Raw genomic sequence first — 21,136 nt, forward strand, 5'->3', positions numbered from 1 at the left:
ATGTTAATTGTAGCACATTTTTTGTATGAATATAGATTAGTTTTGGAGCACTCCTATACTGCTAAAGGAGTATTCCTTACACTATTTATGGAGTACTCGCGTTTTTTGAAGGGTTGTCATTTACACTTACATATCTTTCATTTTATATGTCGCTTTGCAGTCAAAATAAAGTTTTCGTTCAAATTTGACCAAGTGAAAGCGAAGCATAACTCACAGTAAAAGCTTCCTCAATTGATCCATTATGTCGCACAACTGACTCGAAGCCGATTAAGCAGTAGTTGATCAAAACCTTACCTCAAATTTTGTGTTCATTTATTTCACAACTCGTTTTATAATTTTCCGTTGTTTCACCAGCTATGGCAGCATTGATTGTTGGGACGCCAGTTGGCAAATGAAGTTTTAATGCCAAATTTGCCATGCCGATGGGCAATTGCCGTTTTCATATTGTGACGAATATTAGCATCACTCAGCTGATACTAGCATCACTAAGCTGATACTAAGCAGGCACTCGTATGTACGTAAACAAATCAAACATCATTTACGCACATATATACAAAGCAACGAAGAGATACTCACAAACACATGTAATCATCAGCCGAAGTTGGTTCTCACACATGCACATGCGTATATGTAGCTAAATTACCAAGCAGGAGATACAGCAGTTCTAGAAACGAAACGTCTAGACTTTAGTAGAAATATGCGAATGAAGCGACGGAGAGTATAAAAGTGCAAGCTGAGTAGTCAGTAATCAGTTTTCATTTAAGCACGCTATTGGTTGTGAAGTATAAGTGTTATTGTGAAGTACTCTCAAAATAGTCTAATCAAGAGAATTTTGCATTATTGAATTTTGGAGTTATTTATTCAACAGTTTAGAAATTCGAACGTCAGCAGAAGGTTTGGAATAAGCGGAATTTCCCAAAAATCGTTACAATATATTTGTCATTTTAACTGTCTCTTCGTTGTCAAAACGGTCGGTAAACGCAATTGATGTCCAAAGCCAAGCTGTTTTCATTAATATGTAAAGGTTTGCGGTCAGATACAAATATTAATATCCTGCCAACAACTGCAAGTCTAACTTTCCACTATTAGTGATGCAGCTGGAATCCAAGGATTTCATTCAAGATCTCAGTTAAACTCAAGATGCACCGAGATAAAGAGTTCAATGAGTTTTTTATCGAGTTCGAAGAGACATTGACAAACACTGTCTCGACTTTAAATATGAAGAATTGATTAACGAAATGCAGTAAAAGATCGTGTTTTACAAGAGAGCATTGTTTGTTACATTTGGGGAACATAAAAAATTTCCTGACTTAAAATTTCTCAATTTCGGTTCTAACAACGTCATCATAATTCCACAACCCCTATATAATATATGCTGTCTAAAGAACCAATTAGATAAGGCGCGAAAATAGACTGCAGAAAACTGGTATATTGATGTAGAGTATATGAAAAGTGAGATAAGATTAGGTCAAAATAGATATAAATAGATTGATGACGTTTGTTGGTTCAGCCTCTGCAGTCTCATCGACAGTAACTAAGCACACAAAAAAATGCTATGTGCGATAACCTCTGAAGATATTTTAGGCCGAGCTTTTCTTCCAAATAGCGTCGTGCTCCTTTTAATTTGTCCTACAAATTGGCGGGGCATGGCTAACGCCATCTCGAGAAACTTTTTTCGAATTAAAAAAACTTGTTTCCAAATTTTTAATGTTGCTTTGCCCGAGATTTGAGCACAGGACTTTCGGTGTGATAGGCAGAGCACGCTACCACCACACCACGGCACACAATGTTTAGATTGGGTTCCGTTCGGTCGGATTCATTTAGGTTAGGTAAGATTTCAATTTGTTTGAGTAAGCTGAAATCATATGTAGGTGCACTGATTAATCCATCTAGGTTTTGTGAATCGTTTAAAATTAAATAGGGTTAAGTAAGGTTAGGAAAGGTTCGGTTTGATTCAGTTGAAGTCATTCGTAAGTCAAGCCTAGACAGACTTGCCTACACTTGGCTGTAAAAGTAGCACTCCTTCACAGTTATCGTTTTACACGGGATTCACCACTTCTAAATGCATGGGAATTCATGTGACGTAATCACACACCCGCCTAGGTTTTTTTTCGAATTTGTAATCCTTTCTTTTGTTCACATTCACCAAAAGACTTTCCATATCCGCAATACTCCTTTAAATATGCGGAGGATTTTTTTGCTGTTACAAGAAGGACGCAAAAGATTATGCTCACTTTACATACACAAATGATTTAATCGTTATAGTAAGAACGCGACGTAAAAGTTCATTGAAAATTTCGCATAAAAATGTTTCACTTCACTGTTAAAAGGTACAAAAGGCGTTTTTAGTATTAACGCTGGGTGGAAGTTCGCTTAACTTTTGTGGAAGTTCGCTTAACTTTTAAGTACCTTAACTAATATTCCGTTAGAACTTTCCAGCACTACATGGGCATTATATTAGCATATAAAAATAAATAAAATGAAAAAACAAAGTTGGTTGAGCGCTCAAGCGTAGTACATACGAAATAACATTACTCAATAATAGCGCCTTAAAAGTTGGCAAGTACTAAAGTGGGGGAAAACCTTCTCACTATAGCTGAGCCAACAAAACCGAAATGTCCGTTCATATTGTGACGAATATTAGCATCACTAAGCGATAACAGCATCACTAAGCCGATATTAAGCAGCCATTCGTATGTACGTAAACAATCAATCATCATGTACACAAATATATACAAGGCAGCAGAGAGATACTCACAAACGCATGTCATCATCGGCCGAAGTAGTACTCACATATACACACGCATATGGCTACAAACTACAAATATACATGTACATATATGGCTGGTAACCAAGCATGAAGTTTACGAAATTACTAGACCTTGGGAGAAATGGGTGAACGAGGAAAGCGAAAGTATAAAAACAGCGCAAGCTGAGGCATGACTGAGCAGTTTGATTTAAACACGCAATTAGTTGTGAAGTAAGAGTTATTGTGAAGTACTCTCAAAGTAGTCTAATAAAGACCATTTTGCATTATTGAATATTGGAGTTATTTATTCAACAGTTTAGCGATTCGAACGTTAGCAGAAGGTTTGGAATAAGCGGAATTTCACTAAATTCGTTACAATATGTTTCTGAGGGTAAGAAAAATTAGACAAAAAGGAAAAACAAAAGCGACAGCGCCAAATAGAAAAATCTACAAATCGGAGCAATTAAAAGTGAGCAAAGGTACAAAACAGTTTTCAAAATTTTTGAAGAATATTTTACGTAGGAACAAAATCCTACGAGCATTAATAATATGCAACAAACACGTTCGGGTTTCTTTATATTTTTTGGATATGTGAAGAGTAAGCGCGAATAACGTTTTAAGCGGCAAAATCAGACCTTTTCAGAAGAACAAAAAAAAAATATAAATTATAAAAAGTTGCATACAAACAATTTTTAAGCTTCAATTTGAATAACATCTCAATTTACTGTTTCAGTAAAAAAACGTTATATTCAATGCTTTGTTGTAATTTTTCTGCTGTCCAAAGCATCATTCAAGTTGGGTTTTAAAACGTTTTTCCATGTTACCTGTTCTGGAGCGATTTTTGGGGGTATGATTTGGTTTTTCTTCATATACACTAGGGGACGAGTCTCTTAATCATCACTATTATTTTATGCTATTTTGCACTTAGCAATTACTTTCGAAATTTCTGAATGTATTACTGATATGTCTGGTTGTATTTTTTGAGCATAGAGTGCATCATTTGGCAAGTTTGGATTTGGAGTATGTATGTGTTGAAATTGGTGCTTGAAACGTTATTTGCGATTACCAATATATAATTAAAATCGACTTATGAAATTAAGCGAATCCATCAGGAGCAGGCGACAAAAATCGACTGAATCAAGCAATCGTTTGTTGAACTTTTACCAGTAGACGGCTAACAGAAACAATTCTTAAATGTTTTTCTCAAAGCGAATTGAATAGAAGGTGAATGCGTAAGCACATGCTGTCGCTTTTTGTTCTTTTTTCCATGATTTCATATTATAGTTTGCGAAATGAGTAGGAATTCACTTTTGCCATCACCTTGTATAGATCCGCCTTGTTAATCGTTTATTTTATGGCTTATATATGTGACCCGACCTATGAAAAGGTGGCTTATGACTCAAAAAAGAAATTGCGAGAAACAGATGTTAAAGATAAACAATGCATTTCTTCAGTTTCTTAGTAGTTTTTCTTTTGCATTATGAACAGTCATGCACAAAAGGCAACCAAAAAAGGCAAAAGAGCATAAATGAGATAAGTTCGTGTGTGTATATAAACCAGTTTCTGACCGAAAAAAATCGTGTGAGCGCTCAGATTTAAAAGCAATGCTGAACGAGTAGGACGTGTGTCGCTTGTGAATAATGTCTGTCGAAGAAGAATTTTGCGTGGTTTTTCAAACATAATTCTGTGAAAACGAAGAGAATGGTGATGATTCTTTCGATGATGTTGGTATCAATTACGAGGACGAACTACAAGCATTGTTTCAAGCTGAAAGTCAAATGGAAGTGGATGAAAATATCATCCCCAGAACACTTCTAAGCAAGTTAGGACTTTCTAGTTTTCACCACGTGAAAGAGCGTCTCAAAAACTATCGAAACCAGAAAAAAAAATGGAAACATTTTTTTTGAGTCATAATCCACCTTTTCATAGGCCGGGTCACATATATTTTTGATTTTTTGAACATATATTTATATTCAAATGCGTATGCAATGAATAAAGCAGTTTAATAAAATTTTGGAGTGGAAATTGGATATGCAGTGGAGTAAAAGTTGATGGAAGTCGTAATGCTTGGCTTTCATTGGGTCAAAATGATAGACATAAAAAACTGACTCAAAAGCATTTCCATTATGTCACATTGCTGACTCGAAGTCGATAAAGCAGTTTGTGACCAAAACCCACGCTAAAATTTTGTGTTCTTTATTTTACTACCCATTTCATTATTTTCCGTTGTTTCACGCGTTATTTAATGATGGAACATCCGACTGTTGGCAAACGAAAATAAACTGCCACCATTGTTAGCAAATGCAATATAAATTTCAAATATGCCATATCCTTTGGGCAACAGCTCTTTGTAGTTTAACTGTCACTTTGTAGTCAAAATGGACGGCAAACGCATTCGATGTGTATAATATTGCTATGTATGTGGTCAATTTTGACGTAGTGAAAATCAAACAAGTTATAATTTTGATTATAAACGTTGCTTTTTAATGATTTATTTCGAGTTTTTCTTTTCTCCAAAAAAAATTTGGAGTTTTTATTAGCTTGGAAAATAAAATTTTTATTTTTTTATTCTCACTAAATGAGTATTATTTTTTGCTCACATAACAAAAATTGTATTCACACAAGGGCGGGTCAAATTGTATGGGGAAAATGGTGGAAAAAAATTCAGGTGTACAGCAAGTTTCTGAATCTATGAGTCATACTGAGTAATATTGTCCATGTGACCATAAGTCTGAAATGAATTTCGAACCTCCCTAATTTTGTTAGTAAATTTTATATCCCAATCCGAATCCGAATTTGGCATTTATTTTCATGTATTTTATTTCTGAGAGCCGCTATTCGGATTGGGATATAAAATTTTCTAACAAAATTAGGGAGGCTTGAAATTCATTTCAGCCCTATGGTCCCATGGACAGTATTATCCAGTATGACCCACAGATTTAGAAACTGGATGTGCCTTTTCAACAATAAATTTTACCCACCCTAATACACACAAATATCTTTGTTGTATAAATAGCTTTTATTATCTGAGCAAATAAACAAAATTGTTGTATTTAAGGACTGCTACAAAAAGTTCTGCAAATTAAAAAATGCTCATATAGTGCCAGTGGTTGTTTGTACTTCTGCTTTATTATCATGAAAATACATATTTATATCAATGCAAGTTAAAGAAATTTAATCGTTGCTGTCCATATGACCGAACGTTTCTGGAGAGACCGGTCATCAAATTTTGTACAATGGTTATGTCCATTTTTAGCGATACTTTCCGCCACATTCTTTTTGTTGGTTTACCTATTTTCAAAAGTTTTATTTTCACCACACCCCAATATCGCTCAGTATGCCGCAACTCAGGCACGTTGGTTGGATTAAAGTTTTTCCTAACATAATGTACATTTTGTCATCTTCGAACCAAAAACGAACGTAATCTGCTGGAGCCAAGTCTGGCCATTATGACGACGTACGAAGTCAGACGTTTTCATGTAAACTTCTGCGTTTAAGGTCCCTAAAAGTCACAAAGAACGGCCTGGATTTATGCCCACAAAAAGCTTGCCAAATCAGAACCTTTCTAACTGGCTGGCTTTTTCTCAATTATGAATGTCATCTCTAGACTGTAAGCAGTAGAACTGGATACCTGGCAACCTTGCCAGATTCATTTTCACATATGTTTCGTTGTCCATAATCACATAGCGTAGTGGCTAAGGCAACTGAAGTTTTACCGTGTGATTCGCGTTTCGAATCTCGGTGAAACCTTTGATAATATTACGAAATTGCCTGATGATGATTACGTGGCGGTTTTGAAAATGGTACCATCGCAAAATGCCAGTAAATGTTTCCTTCTTTCTTTTCAGTTTCTCTTAGAAAAACATAATAATTGAATATTCAATTATTATAAGCCACATGCATTTCGAAATTTTCGATATCGAAAAAGTGGGCGTGGTCATAGTCGGATTTCGCCCATTTTTAATACCAAGATTAAGCGAGTTCAGATAAGTAAGTGAACTAAGTTTAGTAAAGATATATGGATTTTTGCTCAAATTATCGTGTTAACGGCTGAGCGGAAGGACACGATTGTGTATAAAAACTGGGCGTGGCTTCAAACCGATTTCGCCCAATTCCACAGAAAACAGTCATAGTCCTAGAAGCTATATCCTTACCAAATGTCACAATGATTGGTAAATTTTTGTTCGAATTATGGCATTAAAAATATTCTAGACAAATTAACTGAAAAAGGACGGAGCCAAGCCCATTTTGAAATTTTCTTCTATTTTTGTATTTTGTTGCACCTTATCATTACTGGAGTTGAATGTTGACATAATTTACTTATGTATAACTGTGAAGACATTCAATTTTTTGTTAAAATTTGACTTCTAAAATTTTTTTTCGTCATCCGATTTTGCTTATTTTTGCCATTGTCCAAAATTTGACCAATTTTCTCTTCTGCGTCATAAGGTTAACACACCTACTAACTTTGACCGCTTTATTCGTCTGTTGTAATGAATTATCGCACTTTTTCGGTTTTTCGAAATTTTCGATATCGAAAAAGTTGACGTGGTTATAGTCCGATTTCGTTCATTTTAAATAGGGATCTGAGATGAGTGCGCAGGAACTTACATACCAAATTTTATTAAGATACCTCAAAATTTACTCAAGTTATCGTGTTCGCGGACAGAAGGACGGACGGACATGGCTAAATGAAATTCTTTTTTCCCCCAGATCATTTTGATATATAGAAGTATATATCTAGATTAGTTTGTTGCCGTTACGGGGTATCTTTATGCGAACAAAATTAATATACTCTGTGAGCTCTGCTCAGCTGAGTATAAGAATTTATAGGGAGCTCTAAATTTAGAGAACTTTCTGTAACAGTCCTTATTTGCAGTGGCAATATCTCTCCAATATGATTTTTTAGTTTAAATTTTTATTAATAAGTTATTTGCAATCCCTGATATTTAGTATGTATGTAAATCGTTGGTTTCATGTGCAAATGTGTTAACTTCATTTTGATTGTTGTTCTCAAAAACAAGATTTGTTGTTGGCTTATGTGTATAGAATGTTGATGCTTATTATTCTATATTCATCAATTCAATTCAAATAAAACTTAAACTAAGAAGAACAAAGTTGTGTCATGAGAGGAAAAATCCAGAATTATAATGATGCGTTGAAATTCAAAGTATAACTAAACGTTGGCTGTAGTTGCTAAAACTCAGCTGTTCTATGATGTTGGCACATATTGCTGCAGCGTCGATTTGGGTAGTCACTACACCACCCCTTTCCAGAAAATTCGCCGATCCTTGGGAACAAATTCCGCAGATTAACTATGCTGTGATGTTCGTATTGTATTTGTGGAACGGTCTCGAAATGCCGTCGTAGTTCTCGTAAAAAATTATGTTGGTCGTTTGAAAATAATTCCTTGGTTTTTGTTTGCAATTGCGTTGTCGATTCTTTGCTTTGTTTTTGAAAATCCACCAACACGTCGTAGTGTCTTAGGAAATCCGCACCTATTATAGAATGCGCAACATCGGCGATTAAGAAACATCACTTAAATGGCCCTCGTAGGCCGAGCTAATGTTATCTGTCGTTTGCCGAATGTATTAAATGCAGTATTGTTTGCAGCAACCAGTTTCATTGCGTTTGGTTGCGTACTCTCATCGTGACGTTTGGGTACCACCGAAACTTCGGCGCCCGTGTCGATGAGGAATTTCGTTGAAGACGTTCTGGTTCAAATGTAAAGGCGGCTAAAGTTCATATCCTCCTCCGACATAGACGCTTTGTACGAAGGGCTGACTAGTTTTCCGAAAGCTTTGGTGTGAAAGGGCATGGTGGCCGGCCAGAATTATGATGCGTTGAAATTCAAAGTATAACTAAACGTTGGCTGTAGTTGCTAAAACTCAGCTGTTCTATGATTTTGCCACATATTGCTGCAGGGTCGATTTGGGTAGTCACTACATGTGTATACCTTCAATTAAACTAGTTATTTTTTCAAACTTGTGGACAAAAGAAAATTACTAATAGAGATATAGTAAAATTCGAATTCTGGTTGTAGAAACGGCAACGCGGTTAATTCTGGTTGTTCAAAATATGTGTTTTGAGTTGTGCTATCTTAATGAAATAATACATTTATAAAAGTGGACTTAACATGTTTGTTGAAGGAGCCAACGATATATTATTTTATTTTTGTTTTAAGTTAGTTATTTAGTTGCATTACAGTCACCATCATTCTTTATTCATGTAGCGCCTTTCCAGTCGTAGCCAAACAAGAAATGTCAAATTTCAATCTATTACCCGCTATTCACATAAGGAGACTCGTTTCTGCGCGAACTTATTGATCTGAAATCAATTCAAATAAGTAGCCGTGAAAAGAGTGTGAACAGTGTTTCAGTATAAGTTCCAAATGAACTTGCGAGTTTGTGGAGTAGCAGCGCTCAACAAGCTAGCTGAAATTGTCAATAAGAAGCAATATATTTTTAATGGAATATTTAAAATTTTACTAATGCATGTACTCACTTTTAAGCAGCATACTGCAGTTTAAATTTTCACTTAAAGGTATGTTAAATTCTTTCTTTTTAAAATTTAATTTCAAATCAACCATAGTACATGAAAATCAGTAAATAATCTAATGTAAGTATGTACTATTAGTGTAAAGGCCTAAGTAATCATACGGTTGTTACTATGACCTGCAACTTCGTCATTAATTAAGAATCAACAATGGGGTCAAAATAAAATGCTTATCCTTATTAAAGTTAAAAGAAAATATTAAATAAATTACCGAATGTTGCGCGGAAAGATTTGATTCCGACTGATGTATTTGTTCACGTAAAGTATTTTGTTGTATATTAATCGCTTCTATTTGTCCAGTAAAATTTATAGCAACATTTGTACTATTATTAGCAGTCGATGGTGGTGGCTGCTGCAAGTTCATATTGAAACTATTTGCATCATGAGTGTTTTGAGTCAAGCCTTGTGCTTGTGGCACATGTAACTGGTTTGGTGGTGCTTGCGCATAATGATGAGGCACTGCGGGCGATGACGCAGGCTGTGTTTGATGATGCTGCGTCATATGATGTGGAGGCGGTTGATGGATCGCCTGATTTTGTTGATGCATGCTTTGCTGTTTCAGAACTGTAACATAATAGTAATAAAAATAGATATGTCTTATTAATTTCGCATATGCCCCTATACCATTTATACAATTAGAAGTGCCCTTTTTGTGGCAAGTAACCTAGTGAACTGTTTCCCACATTTTTCGAACTTTTTTGCGTTAGCTCTTTTTGAGCTACCCATCTCATAAGGAAGTTTTCGATAAAAGTATAGTATACTATGTATCTATGGGGATTCAGGAACTGTGTAGCGCAACCCTTTCAAGGATTGGCAGCGCAATTTATAGCTTATCCTTCTAGCGTGGTCGGTCTACATAGTACGTTAAAGGTGTTTGTTACCGGAACGTACCGGATCTATATTCGGCAAAGGGTCATCATTTTATTCCCGTCGGAAGAACGGAAATCCGTCCGCATTCCAGCGGAAATAATAAGACAGCACGACCCTGGCAACCCCCAAATAAGGGACATGAACCAGAATTATAACTTCTCTACTGGTATGGGTAAGCTATGGCCTAAAGTAAAGTCCCTATCGAACCTGACTAAGGACAACGACAAAATATCCATCGCATTTGGCTATAAAGTGCTGTCGGATGCAAAAAAATGCGCGAACGCTTTCCGCCGACAGTATTTTATTTTTTTATTTATTTAATTGCATTCTACGGTATGTAATGCATTCTACGGTTAACAAAGATAGACGGCGGGCCAACAATCGCGCAAACAGTCACAAACACAGCGCGTTCCTATTGCTATCACCGCAAAAGAGGTTGAACATGCCATCGTTCATGCTAAACAATCTAAGATAGTAGGCCCAGGCGGCATAGCCATGCTATGCTTAAAAAACTTGGCAAAGAGGGATTGAAATATCTAGCGCATATCTTCAATCTGACATTGTCCACCTTCGCCATCCCCGAATATCCGAACCGTGCTCATTAAGCCGTTTGCCAATATCAAGTTTGCCTGGCGGAATATAAAAAAACCATAGTTTAAAAATGGGCCGTGCTAAATTTCAGTGGAACTGGAACACGCTTAGAACTGTCGCATAGCATTTGAAAATTTTTAAAACCAAATATAAGGATACAACAGTTCATATAAAAATATGACAAACGTTAGTTTTTCAATCACATATTACGTTAAAAAACTCAGAGAATTAGATTATAAAGGTTAAAATAAGAACGGTTTGATATTTCGCGAAGTTATCGACCTTAAAGAGCGAAAAAAGTAATTTTTGTACAATCTCCAATTTTTTTATATCGAAAACGATTCTCACCCCATTAAACACGTTATTTCGCCTTAGCATCCTGCCAATCTATCTTTCTTTCAATCAGACCATCAGTTTATGAGACGTATGCGAGAAGTAGACGACAATTCAGAATCGCATTTTGATATGTTGCAAAATACAATAAAAAAACATTACCTGGTTTTTTTTGGCGGAATAGCAAAGCTCAATCATTTTCACATCAAATTGATGTGAACCAGTTTCAAATCGGGAGAGAAATCGCATAGTTATAGTAATGTTTAGTTAAATAGCTTCATTTGGCATATCCAAACTGTACAGCACACGCAATCGGAAAATTTACATCAAAAACATCAACCTTTTTTCGACGCAAATTTCATACGAATGCTCGAGGGTTTTTATGTATCAAGTTTTGGATCGATATTTGTGCTTAATGTAGCTATATCATTTTTACCAAATTTGCTATAACTGTATTTTTTTCACCAATTGTTTTTTATTGTTTGAAGAAATATGATCTGGCATTGATTAAGCTTTAATATAACAGGAAAATGTTGCAAAATCCTTGATCCTTATTGATGAATTTTGCAACGTACTAATTACCTACCTCTATTTCTCGAATAATTGTACAAATTCTCCTAAGATATTCGTCTGATTGAAAAATGGGGTGATACCCGTTTTCGCTGTTCCATATAAAAACAGGGTCCAGTCCTCGTCAAAGAACATATGCTATAGTGGTCCTATCCGGTCAGTTCCAATACAGTTCTTCAAAAAATAATATACATATACCTCACCGAATTTCAGCAAGATATCTCAAAATTAAGCAACAAGTTTGCGTTCGAACATACAGATGGATACGGTTAAATCAATTCAGATTATTATCCTGATCATTTCCATATTTTTATCCTTTAAGAACTTACAATTTTGAGATTCAGACCAAACTCAATGTACCACTCCATTGCGTGAAAGGTGTAAAAAGCATCTTTTGATTTGGTTGAAGAAGCAAATTACAAAAAAGAGCATCTTTGATTTGGCTGAAGAAGCAAATAAAAAATAAAAAGTAACAGTAACCCTGACTTAAGGTAATTTTTTATCATCGAGGCAATGTAATTTTTTATCATCGTAAAAATATTATGGATCGCACCACCCGTTTCAGAGCAGTCAGAGGTCGTTTTCCAGAAATATCTTTTGACATGAATATAATTTTGACCGTGTTTTGCGCTCCAGTTTTGGCCTCCAAACAGGTGTTGGACCCACCTAGGGTAATTTTTTATAAGCGCGGCCAAAGGCCGCCAACGCAGAAAGGTGTTCTGCGTAAAAATACTATAGATACCACCCCCGGTTTTGTGAGGGACCCGCTGGTCTTTTTTCGGGTTTTCCCTAATATCTTTTGACCGAGTTAAAATTTTTATTTTCAGCCTTCGGATTATTAATAGTGATGTCAAGACGCGTCGTTTGACACCTCTCCCGATATTTTTGGTAACGTATTAGCAGTCGACCCCTCAACTAGACTTTTACTGAATATAATTTTTAGTTTCCTCTTTTGGATTCATGGTCGCGTATTTTGACACCTCCCCTGCACGTGGTTTAGCAGGTGTGAGCTAAAGTAAAGAATTACCAAGTCCAATTATCCCAGATAATTCGAAAACTTTGATTTGCATATTCATACTTATATCTAGTGGGTGTAAACGTGTGTATAACCTTTTTCGCGCAAAATCAAACGGAATATCTATAAAATTTGTGCAGTTCATTGAAAGCAGGCTCAAGATAATAGAAGTTTTAGTGAACACATCTAATATGACTATGTATTTGGAAAAAAGAATTAAATTTCTTACATGCTTGCTCAGCGGCCACTCGATATTGATAATAGCTCGCAAATTCACCTCCATAGAGGAAATCAAACTTTGGATTACCGTGTTGCTTTTGTTTGGTGATCATTTCGAATTCAGGCCCATTTCGTGCTACAAATTCAGCCAATTTGTCGATAATGTTCCGTAGACTGGAATCTAAATTAAAAACCATTTCGATTGTAAATTTATATATACTTTGGAAAATTAAAATTTTTTTTCTTGCGGTGCCGGAAAAATTAGTCGTGAAGGGTTATGATTTGGCCACGAACTCGAAATGCAAATTACAAACAATTTTTTTTCATTTGCATCATTTTCTTACCACGCGGAGGAGGAGGAGTATCCATCATTTTGTATTTAATGAAAATTTTATCACTATTGATATTATATTTAACTTTTATATATAATTTTCACAAGAGTTGTGTGCACTATAATTTTTCTCTTGACGCCATGTTCAATTAGTCCAGTGACAGCTACTTGGAACAAAACGAAAATGGCACAAGTACAGGGCGCTCCAGCAGAAAATATCTCGTAATTCTTCTGACCTAAGGCGCGTACACATTGAGCAGCGCGACATGTAGCTACAGCGACAAGACCTTTTCGTGGTCCTGGGTCGAAAGCAATTCTTTAGACACCTCTCTTTATATTCTAACGAATTTACTTGCAAATCCTCTTATTTGCCCTTTTGCTAGGTTCGTATCGCTAAAATGTTGAATAAATATTTCCAATATTGAACAATGGAAAAGTGGCCTTTATTAAAATACTTCACAATAACACTTATACTTTGCTACTCGCTGACTTAATAACCAAACTGATTGATAACTCAAATGAAACTCTACTATTGGCCGCCAGGTCGCGTGCTTAATCAATAACTGATTGATTGCTCAACTCAAACTGAATTACTTCTTACTCGCCTGCCCCGCTTTTATAGTTTACGCTGCATACTTCAAGGCTCTTCGATTTCCAGAACGTACTAGTTAATTTCGGCTACAAAATCGCCAGCCACAACTACGTGCACAAATTATTGCCCTCTCTTGTGACGACTTAGATAAGATATATGCATGTGTTTGTGCATTGCCGCTCCGATGCTCGTATACGTACATATGTGTAGACGCAATTATTTATTCGTTTATATAGATACATAATGATTGAATTATTGATGTGAATGTTTGTAGTTTACAGTCTCTCGAGTACACATAGGCGTATAAGTAAATGCATCTGTGTGTGACATCTCTTTCGGCTGCCTTATATATGTGTATACATGATTTGATTATTGACGTAAATACTGCTTGGCATGGCCTTAGTATCGCCTTAGTGATGGTATAGCTTAGTGATGCTAATATCCGTGACAATATTTTTGGACGAGTTTTAGGAATTGTGAGCTAAAGTAAAGAAATACCGCGAAATTAAATTAACTTCGCAAAAAGCTAACGCGCTTTCCAGTTTTTGTTATGCATACCAATAGCCGTATTTTTTTTACACGTATATACGTCTACGTTTACGCGTAAAAAAAACGCTTATCGGAATGCTTAGGAGACCCATCTAGCGGTAACTAGCTACCGAACATGTTGTACCGAAAAGCGCAGACACAAACCTCTGGTGGCCATAGTGTATAACATATAGCTGAATCAGTTGCGATGAATTGTGGACACGTACCAATTTAAGAGGTGATACATAGAGTTAGTGTAGAGGTGAAAGATAGACATATATAGTGGTTTTTTTTTGCAAGCGAGCTTGAAAAAAACGCCTCAACTAGCTAAACAGTTTCATTATGGGAAAAGCATACAGACGGTGGAAGCTTATCAGCTAATTGTTACTTTTTTTAGCTGCTATGACATTTCTACTTCTAGTGCAGTATGTTTTTGACACTCAACCAGAGAATTACAAAAACAAGATACATGAAATGCGTGTGTTTGTTTGTATGTATGTCACCCTGCCTCCACGCTGTTATTTTGTTATTTTTGTTTATCTGCACATTCGTATGTTCATTTCATTCGCTCGTTCACAATATTGCCCTATTTTTGAATATACAACACTATACAACACTATCAGTCAGCTCGACAATTACCCAAGCGGTTTCAACTGAAACCGCTTAGCCAACTCAACTCGATTACTTTTTATTGTTGCTTTCCATGCAATTCGGTAAGCTAGCTAGTGATTTAATTGTAATAGTTAGCAATGAAATACAGCTTATTTCAGTTGAATCTGAGTATAATGAATATTGAAATTTAGTAGTACTAATTTTATGCGCGGCAACTTGAGAAGAGTAGATAAAGTTTGACGCTTAGCAGTCCATATAAAGTTTAAGCGTAAACGTCTATAGATGAAAAAAACACAGCTATTTTGGTTTGACGTTTGCATACATGTTTTACAAGATGCACACGAGGCGTAGCTTCATAAACGCGTACAAGATATGACATTTAGCTACAATTTCTCTACGCCTTAAGATCTGCACACGAAGCTACTTTCGAGCGTCGCTACAAAAAGCAAACAATTACTGAAAAAAATAAGAAATTAAATTTCTTCAGGTATATCTGTCCCCGAATCCAAAGGAAAATTGGCATTAAAATTTGTTTGCATCCCCGTGCCTTTGTAAATTATGAAAGGCAACTTTACACCACCTCGGACTAGAGAAAAAAGTTATTTCTAGTTTCCAACACTTTTTACCCTTTTAATAGCTTCAACAATGTCTAACCAAGCTTTTGTGGTGTTGAATACTATTTTCAGCTTTGGTAATATACCTTTCACGCACTTTTATTAACTAAAATAAGATTTTCCAACTATACAAATTTGCATACAAAAAAATGTAAACAAACATTTTGTTTTTCCTTTTTTTCAAGCGTTCGTACGCTCAGGGATCCACATTGCTATACGCTTAGCTACATGAAGCTTTCATGCAGCTTACGCCTCTTGTGCAGCTGTCGATTCAAGTACATGTGTTCGACATGAAGGCGTACAGATTTGGCCTGCATCGTCTAATACGCGTAGCCTCGTGTGCACCTTGCCATAGTCGCGACGCACAAATCACACACAGAAGATTCGCGTTCATCTATGTCACACTTAACTGCTTGAGCGAATGAAAGAAAGAGAAAAAACAAGAGCTAAAGGAAAATGACGTAAAAATTGCCCACAAAAAACAGCTGATCTTTTGTTTACATGCGCAATGCGCAATCTTGTGAGTGTGATTTGTGGTCGCAACGTATACTTCATGGTTCAATTATGTACAGGTTGGCTCATCTCATCAGCTGATTTTATTTATGTCATTGCATGGTCGAAGGGATTGTCAAAAGGATATGGCAAACTCAAAATGAAACCAACACATTGGCAACATTTTACTTACACATACAAAAACTGCTAAGTTTTATGTTTCCATTCCATACAATTCGCACCAACACCAATTCACAGATTTTGACAATTTGAACAGACATATTTCGTTGCTTTACAGATGAGCCAACCTGTATATAGTTGAACCATGATATACTTATTTGCGTGAAGGGTCAATTAATGGTGACTTATCCATCACAAATAAGACAAGAAGATTACGCAGTGCGCATGTAAACATTAGATCAGCTGTTTTTCATGACGTTTGGGTTGACCCTTTTCATTTACCCGCGCCTTTATATACACATATTTGGTGTTATTTGTGAGAATTCTAATTAAATAATTATATTAGTAATGCGTTGTGCTGTGTTTGGGTGTAACAACAAAAAAAACCAGTGAAAACAAATGGATATTTTTACATTTTCCAAAGGATGCAGTAGTGGCTAAGAAATGGCTTCATTTTTTCCGCCGAAAGGACGTAGTGAATCTCAAAACAGCATGCATATGTGGAGTGCACTTCACTCCCGAAGGTTTCGAAAGAAATATGCAATATGAATTAATATTTTATAATTATATAATATAATTATTAATAGCAGCCTAAAATAAATTTGAAACATGATATGGTTATTAATATATCCACATCTTTTTATAAACACCACTATCCGGTATGGAGTCTTTATTTCTGTTTGTTGTGTAGATGCTGGTTGTCCGGTGGATGCACCCGCTGCTGAACCTGATTGTCGTGTGTCTGTCCAATTGGTAAATTTTCTTCGAAAATTTCACGTAAAACACGAAATTTGATTGCTTCTCCTATATACACGAATAAATCATGCTTAGCACCATCTTCTAGTGGACATTCCCATACATAGATTGAACTTACTTTATTGGATAATTTTCGCTTGATCTCGTCCCTTATTGCCTCCACCAATTCCAAATGAAATTGATCCGGTGCTATTCGGATGGTGTCCTCCAATTCTGTGTTCTGTAAAAATTAAAGTGATTATTAAAAGTGTATAGGGTATTAATAGGCCTCTCGAAATCCTAACAGCTATTCTTATAGGACACTGTAGACTGAACAGTCACATGCAAATGCTGGGTATAATATCGAGCAACACATACCGATTTTGTCATCGTACTGTAGCCAACTTCATTTCCCAATTCCTCGCCCATTCTGAGCTATAGGCGCTGCAACCCACATGGCAGCTACACGTCTAGGGTTTGTAAACCAGATTTGTAACAACTATTAAAATCTGAAAAGATGAGATATTAAGTTTTAAATATTTCAAATTGTGCTGTATTTACCTGATGCTCCTTTACTGCAGCTATTAGATACCCTTTAAATTGATAAACGATATTGAATATAATTTAGCACCATTGCATGCTATAATCTGTATCAAGCCATTGATTATAGACTTGCAACTAACTCAAATGATCACTATGCATATGATTGAAGTTCTTACGAGCTGTATCGGCATGTATGATTTTATCTTTTGGACGATAGAATATTGCGCTATTCACAGAAGGCATGCAGCAATTGATACCAATTCTTCGGAACATTTGTACCTAAAATTACGGAATTCAAATTTAAAAATCCTGTTACAAAGTATGGAATTCCGAGTATGAAATCAAACTAAATTATACGCATTGGTTAGTTACATTTCAACCTCGGAATGCAATTTTTCCAAACTTCTCACTAGCAAACAGCATTTTACCCATCATTGAATCAACTGGAAATTCGGCCATACGTCTACCCAATTTTGTTAATTCACCATGATGATTGAGAGCACCCAAAGTCTATAATTGTTCTAGAGCTAAGTTTCGGCGATATTTGTAGCCAGCGCACCTTTTAGCATTGGGTGGTGTAGGTTCGAAAATTTTTGCTTGCATATCACTTGGTTGATTTGCATACACTGGTATGATGATAAGTTCACGTATCTTTGGAGCCCAAACGCTTAACACGATCTTTTAAAACTTCTTGGCATGTTTCAATGTCATGCTGTATACGAAATATAAGCACATCATCAAAGAATTTTGAAAATTTATCAGCATCCAAAGTTGCTCTGAAAATTAAGAGCTTTAATTCTGGTCGTAAGCGTGCTATAACTTTGGACATAAGAAACCCATTAAATGTTTGAAAAATTTAAATTTGAGAAAACTACCTACCCTTCTTTAAATTCCTACGGCATGTAATAGCGCGTTATCCTTACCAATTGACGGCCTTTTTAATGTTTTTCGCAATTTGTAGCGGCTGCATTTTGTGTTCCCAAAAATACACAAAACGTTTGGCAAATAGTGTTTACATATGTTAAAATTAGAGTTGACCGATACGGTTGAAGACATTTTAATTAAACAATTATTCATTAAAATAAAAAGAAATTTACACAAAAACATCTTGTATTTTGTATGAAAAACTATAGAACAGCATATCAGCTGTTCGCTCAGTGGTCTACTGTGACGTATTTGCGCAGAACGAAGCAATTTTGAACTCGTGAATGCGCAATCTGTGTATGTGATTTGGCTAACACAGCAACCCAACAACAGAGATGCACAACTTTTCACCAAATATCAAAAAGTGGGCCCGTCTTTCATATATGTATATATGTAAATAAACATATTTCTACATATACGTTATGATATAATTAACTGTAAATTATGAAATAAATTAAATCGAAGTGCAGTGTTTAGCGATCTTGACAGAAATAAAGCAAGCAAGTGCTGTGGTTATAAAAGTTTATGGTGATTAAGTAAACCTCCCACCAAAACACCAAAGTAATGAATACGGAAAAATCAGCGCTGTGACATTTGTCAGGTAATTTTCACCGCATTAGTTGCATAAATTGGTTAAATATTTTTAACAGACTGAACTCTACATTGTATAACTGTATGTATATTGTATAGTAAGTGTCCATTGACCTTCGCCTTTGTATTATGGCGCTTTGAGGGCTTGTCAATGGTCTTCTAATGACGACACGAGCAAAAACAGCTTGTACATATGTATTTGTACATATGTATATATGTATAAGTACATATGTATTTACAAAGGTATAAACAAATAGGTAACGTTTTACAAGACGGTGCACCACCTAATTTTTATCGAAAATTATCAAAGGTGGTATCAAATTTAAATTTTTATTTCTGTCAAAAGATATAAGCAAAAAATCGGTTGAAATTTTCATGGGGTTGTTGGTTTTTGGCAGATTTGTTGTACACACACACGTACTAATGCAGAAAGGTGTTCTGCGCGCTTTTAGTTTTGATCCCCAAACCGGTGACGGACCCACCCAGGGTAATTTTTTATAAGCGCGGCCGAAGGCCGCCAACGCAGAAATGTATTCTTTTGATACCACCATTGATAATATTCGATAAAAATTAGGTGGTGGTCTTGTAAAACGTTACCAACAAATATAATCGCCTAAAATTTAAATTAAATATTTCCGACAGCTAATGTAAAATACATATTTGATTGCCTTCTTCAGGCGGCAGGCTGACAAAGCTACGCCAGCATGTACATAGTTATTGTTCTAACCACAAAATACCTCCATAAGGTTTATGGAAGTACTACGGTAGTGGGCAGTTCTGTGGCTCTTTTACTAGCATCTTCTGATACTATCTCTACTGTTCTCGAGGTTGTAATCTCCTTTTGAGACTTTAGCTTCTTTTGCATTAACTACTGTACATGCAGTTTCAACAGACAACTGCTTGATGTAGTGTGCCCATATGTATGCCAAATAAGGGCACATCGCCCTTTCACTACTATGTGATTCAGTTAATAAATTTGGCTAGTCACGACGACGGCCGCCGTGGTGTGGTGGTAGCGTGCTCCGCCTACCACACCGTATGCCCTGAGTTCACACCCCGGGCAAAGCAACACCAAAATTTTAGAAATAAGGTTTTTCAATTAGAAGACAATTTTTCAAAGCGGGGTCGCCCCTCGGCAGCGTTTGGCAAGCGCTCCGAGTGTATTTCTGCCATGAAAAGCTCTCAGTGAAAACATATCTGCCTTGCAGTTGCCGTTCGGAGTCGGCATAAAACATGTAGGTCCCGTCCGGCCAATTTGTAGGGAAAATCAATCACGACGCAAATTGGAAGAGAAGCTCGGCCTTAGATCTCTTCGGAGGTGATCGCGCCTTACATTTTTTTTTTTAATCACGACGAGAACGCCCTAAGCCTAATCCACATAGAGTCGTAAAATTTTTTGTTGCATCGCGCCTGGTGAACTTTGTTATCAAAATCAAATACCCAATTTTTTACAAATGGAAGAGACATCCCAGGGAGTTGCGCGTCACTATAGCTTAAATTTTATCTGGATATTGTCAAATGTTGCACCCCGTGCCACCTCACTGTTAATACAACAAGATATTAAAGATCGTTTTGTCGGTCTTATTTTATGAAAGGACTCGGAGTTTACCCGAAAAATATTCTCTTTTCAGCATAAAGCTCAATGTTGACGATCCTTTGCTGAATATAGATTCGATACGATTCGGTAACAAATATAATTAAGGTACAAGCCCGACCATTTCGGGAACGATTAATATGTCCACATTGAACCTTCTAGGCCATCCCAAAAAATATTCCAATCGATTTTGAATCCGACACCGGGACAAGGTTGTAAGTCCCGTGTTAGTCCATATCCTCGAGATTTACCCAAACCTTCGAAAAGCGTTTTGCATTTACAACGATAACCACAAATAGGTGTCCAGTAATTTTGCGAGTGCTCCTTCCAACATATCGAGTAATAGATAATTCAAAGTACGCAATGTAATTCACACAAACATCTTTGGTGCGCCATATACTTGATAGTTTGTCGATAAATTTCATACACTGGGTTATTCCAGATTTTATACTTAGCTAACCACTTACTTCTTATTGGTATGCTATTTTATGTTAAGTA

General features: G+C 36.1%; 2 protein-coding genes and 1 long non-coding RNA gene across 4 annotated transcripts in view; 1 reads left to right on the forward strand and 2 right to left on the reverse strand.

Annotated features, from left to right (window-relative positions):
• Nucleotides 1–13,382, reverse strand: part of scaf6 (SR-related CTD associated factor 6) — a 58,128-nt gene extending 44,746 nt beyond the window's left edge. Inside the window, exons 1-3 of one of the 2 annotated variants that reach the window (XM_067788049.1) lie at nucleotides 13,247–13,382; nucleotides 12,913–13,083; nucleotides 9,516–9,868 (exon numbers count right to left, since the gene is read on the reverse strand). In XM_067788049.1, coding sequence (XP_067644150.1) covers nucleotides 9,516–9,868; nucleotides 12,913–13,083; nucleotides 13,247–13,274 — 552 coding nt within the window. In that variant the 5' untranslated portion in view covers nucleotides 13,275–13,382. The remainder of the gene's footprint in view (nucleotides 1–9,515; nucleotides 9,869–12,912; nucleotides 13,084–13,246) is intronic. The other variant, XM_067788050.1, reaches the window with a different exon arrangement.
• A 3,752-nt stretch (nucleotides 13,383–17,134) lies between these two features.
• Nucleotides 17,135–17,689, reverse strand: LOC137253947 (uncharacterized). Its single transcript, XR_010953934.1, has 3 exons — nucleotides 17,548–17,689; nucleotides 17,365–17,495; nucleotides 17,135–17,227 (listed from the first exon to the last, which is right to left on the reverse strand). It is a non-coding gene; the product is annotated as an uncharacterized lncRNA (long non-coding RNA).
• Nucleotides 17,690–18,832: 1,143 nt separating this feature from the next.
• Nucleotides 18,833–21,136, forward strand: part of Gk2 (Glycerol kinase 2) — a 44,984-nt gene continuing 42,680 nt past the window's right edge. Inside the window, exon 1 of the mRNA XM_067788051.1 lies at nucleotides 18,833–19,054. The gene's annotated coding sequence lies outside the window, so the exon portion shown is untranslated. The remainder of the gene's footprint in view (nucleotides 19,055–21,136) is intronic.

Source organism: Eurosta solidaginis, chromosome 5 (assembly GCF_040869045.1).
Source record: "Eurosta solidaginis isolate ZX-2024a chromosome 5, ASM4086904v1, whole genome shotgun sequence".
NCBI classification, from domain to species: domain Eukaryota; kingdom Metazoa; phylum Arthropoda; class Insecta; order Diptera; family Tephritidae; genus Eurosta; species Eurosta solidaginis.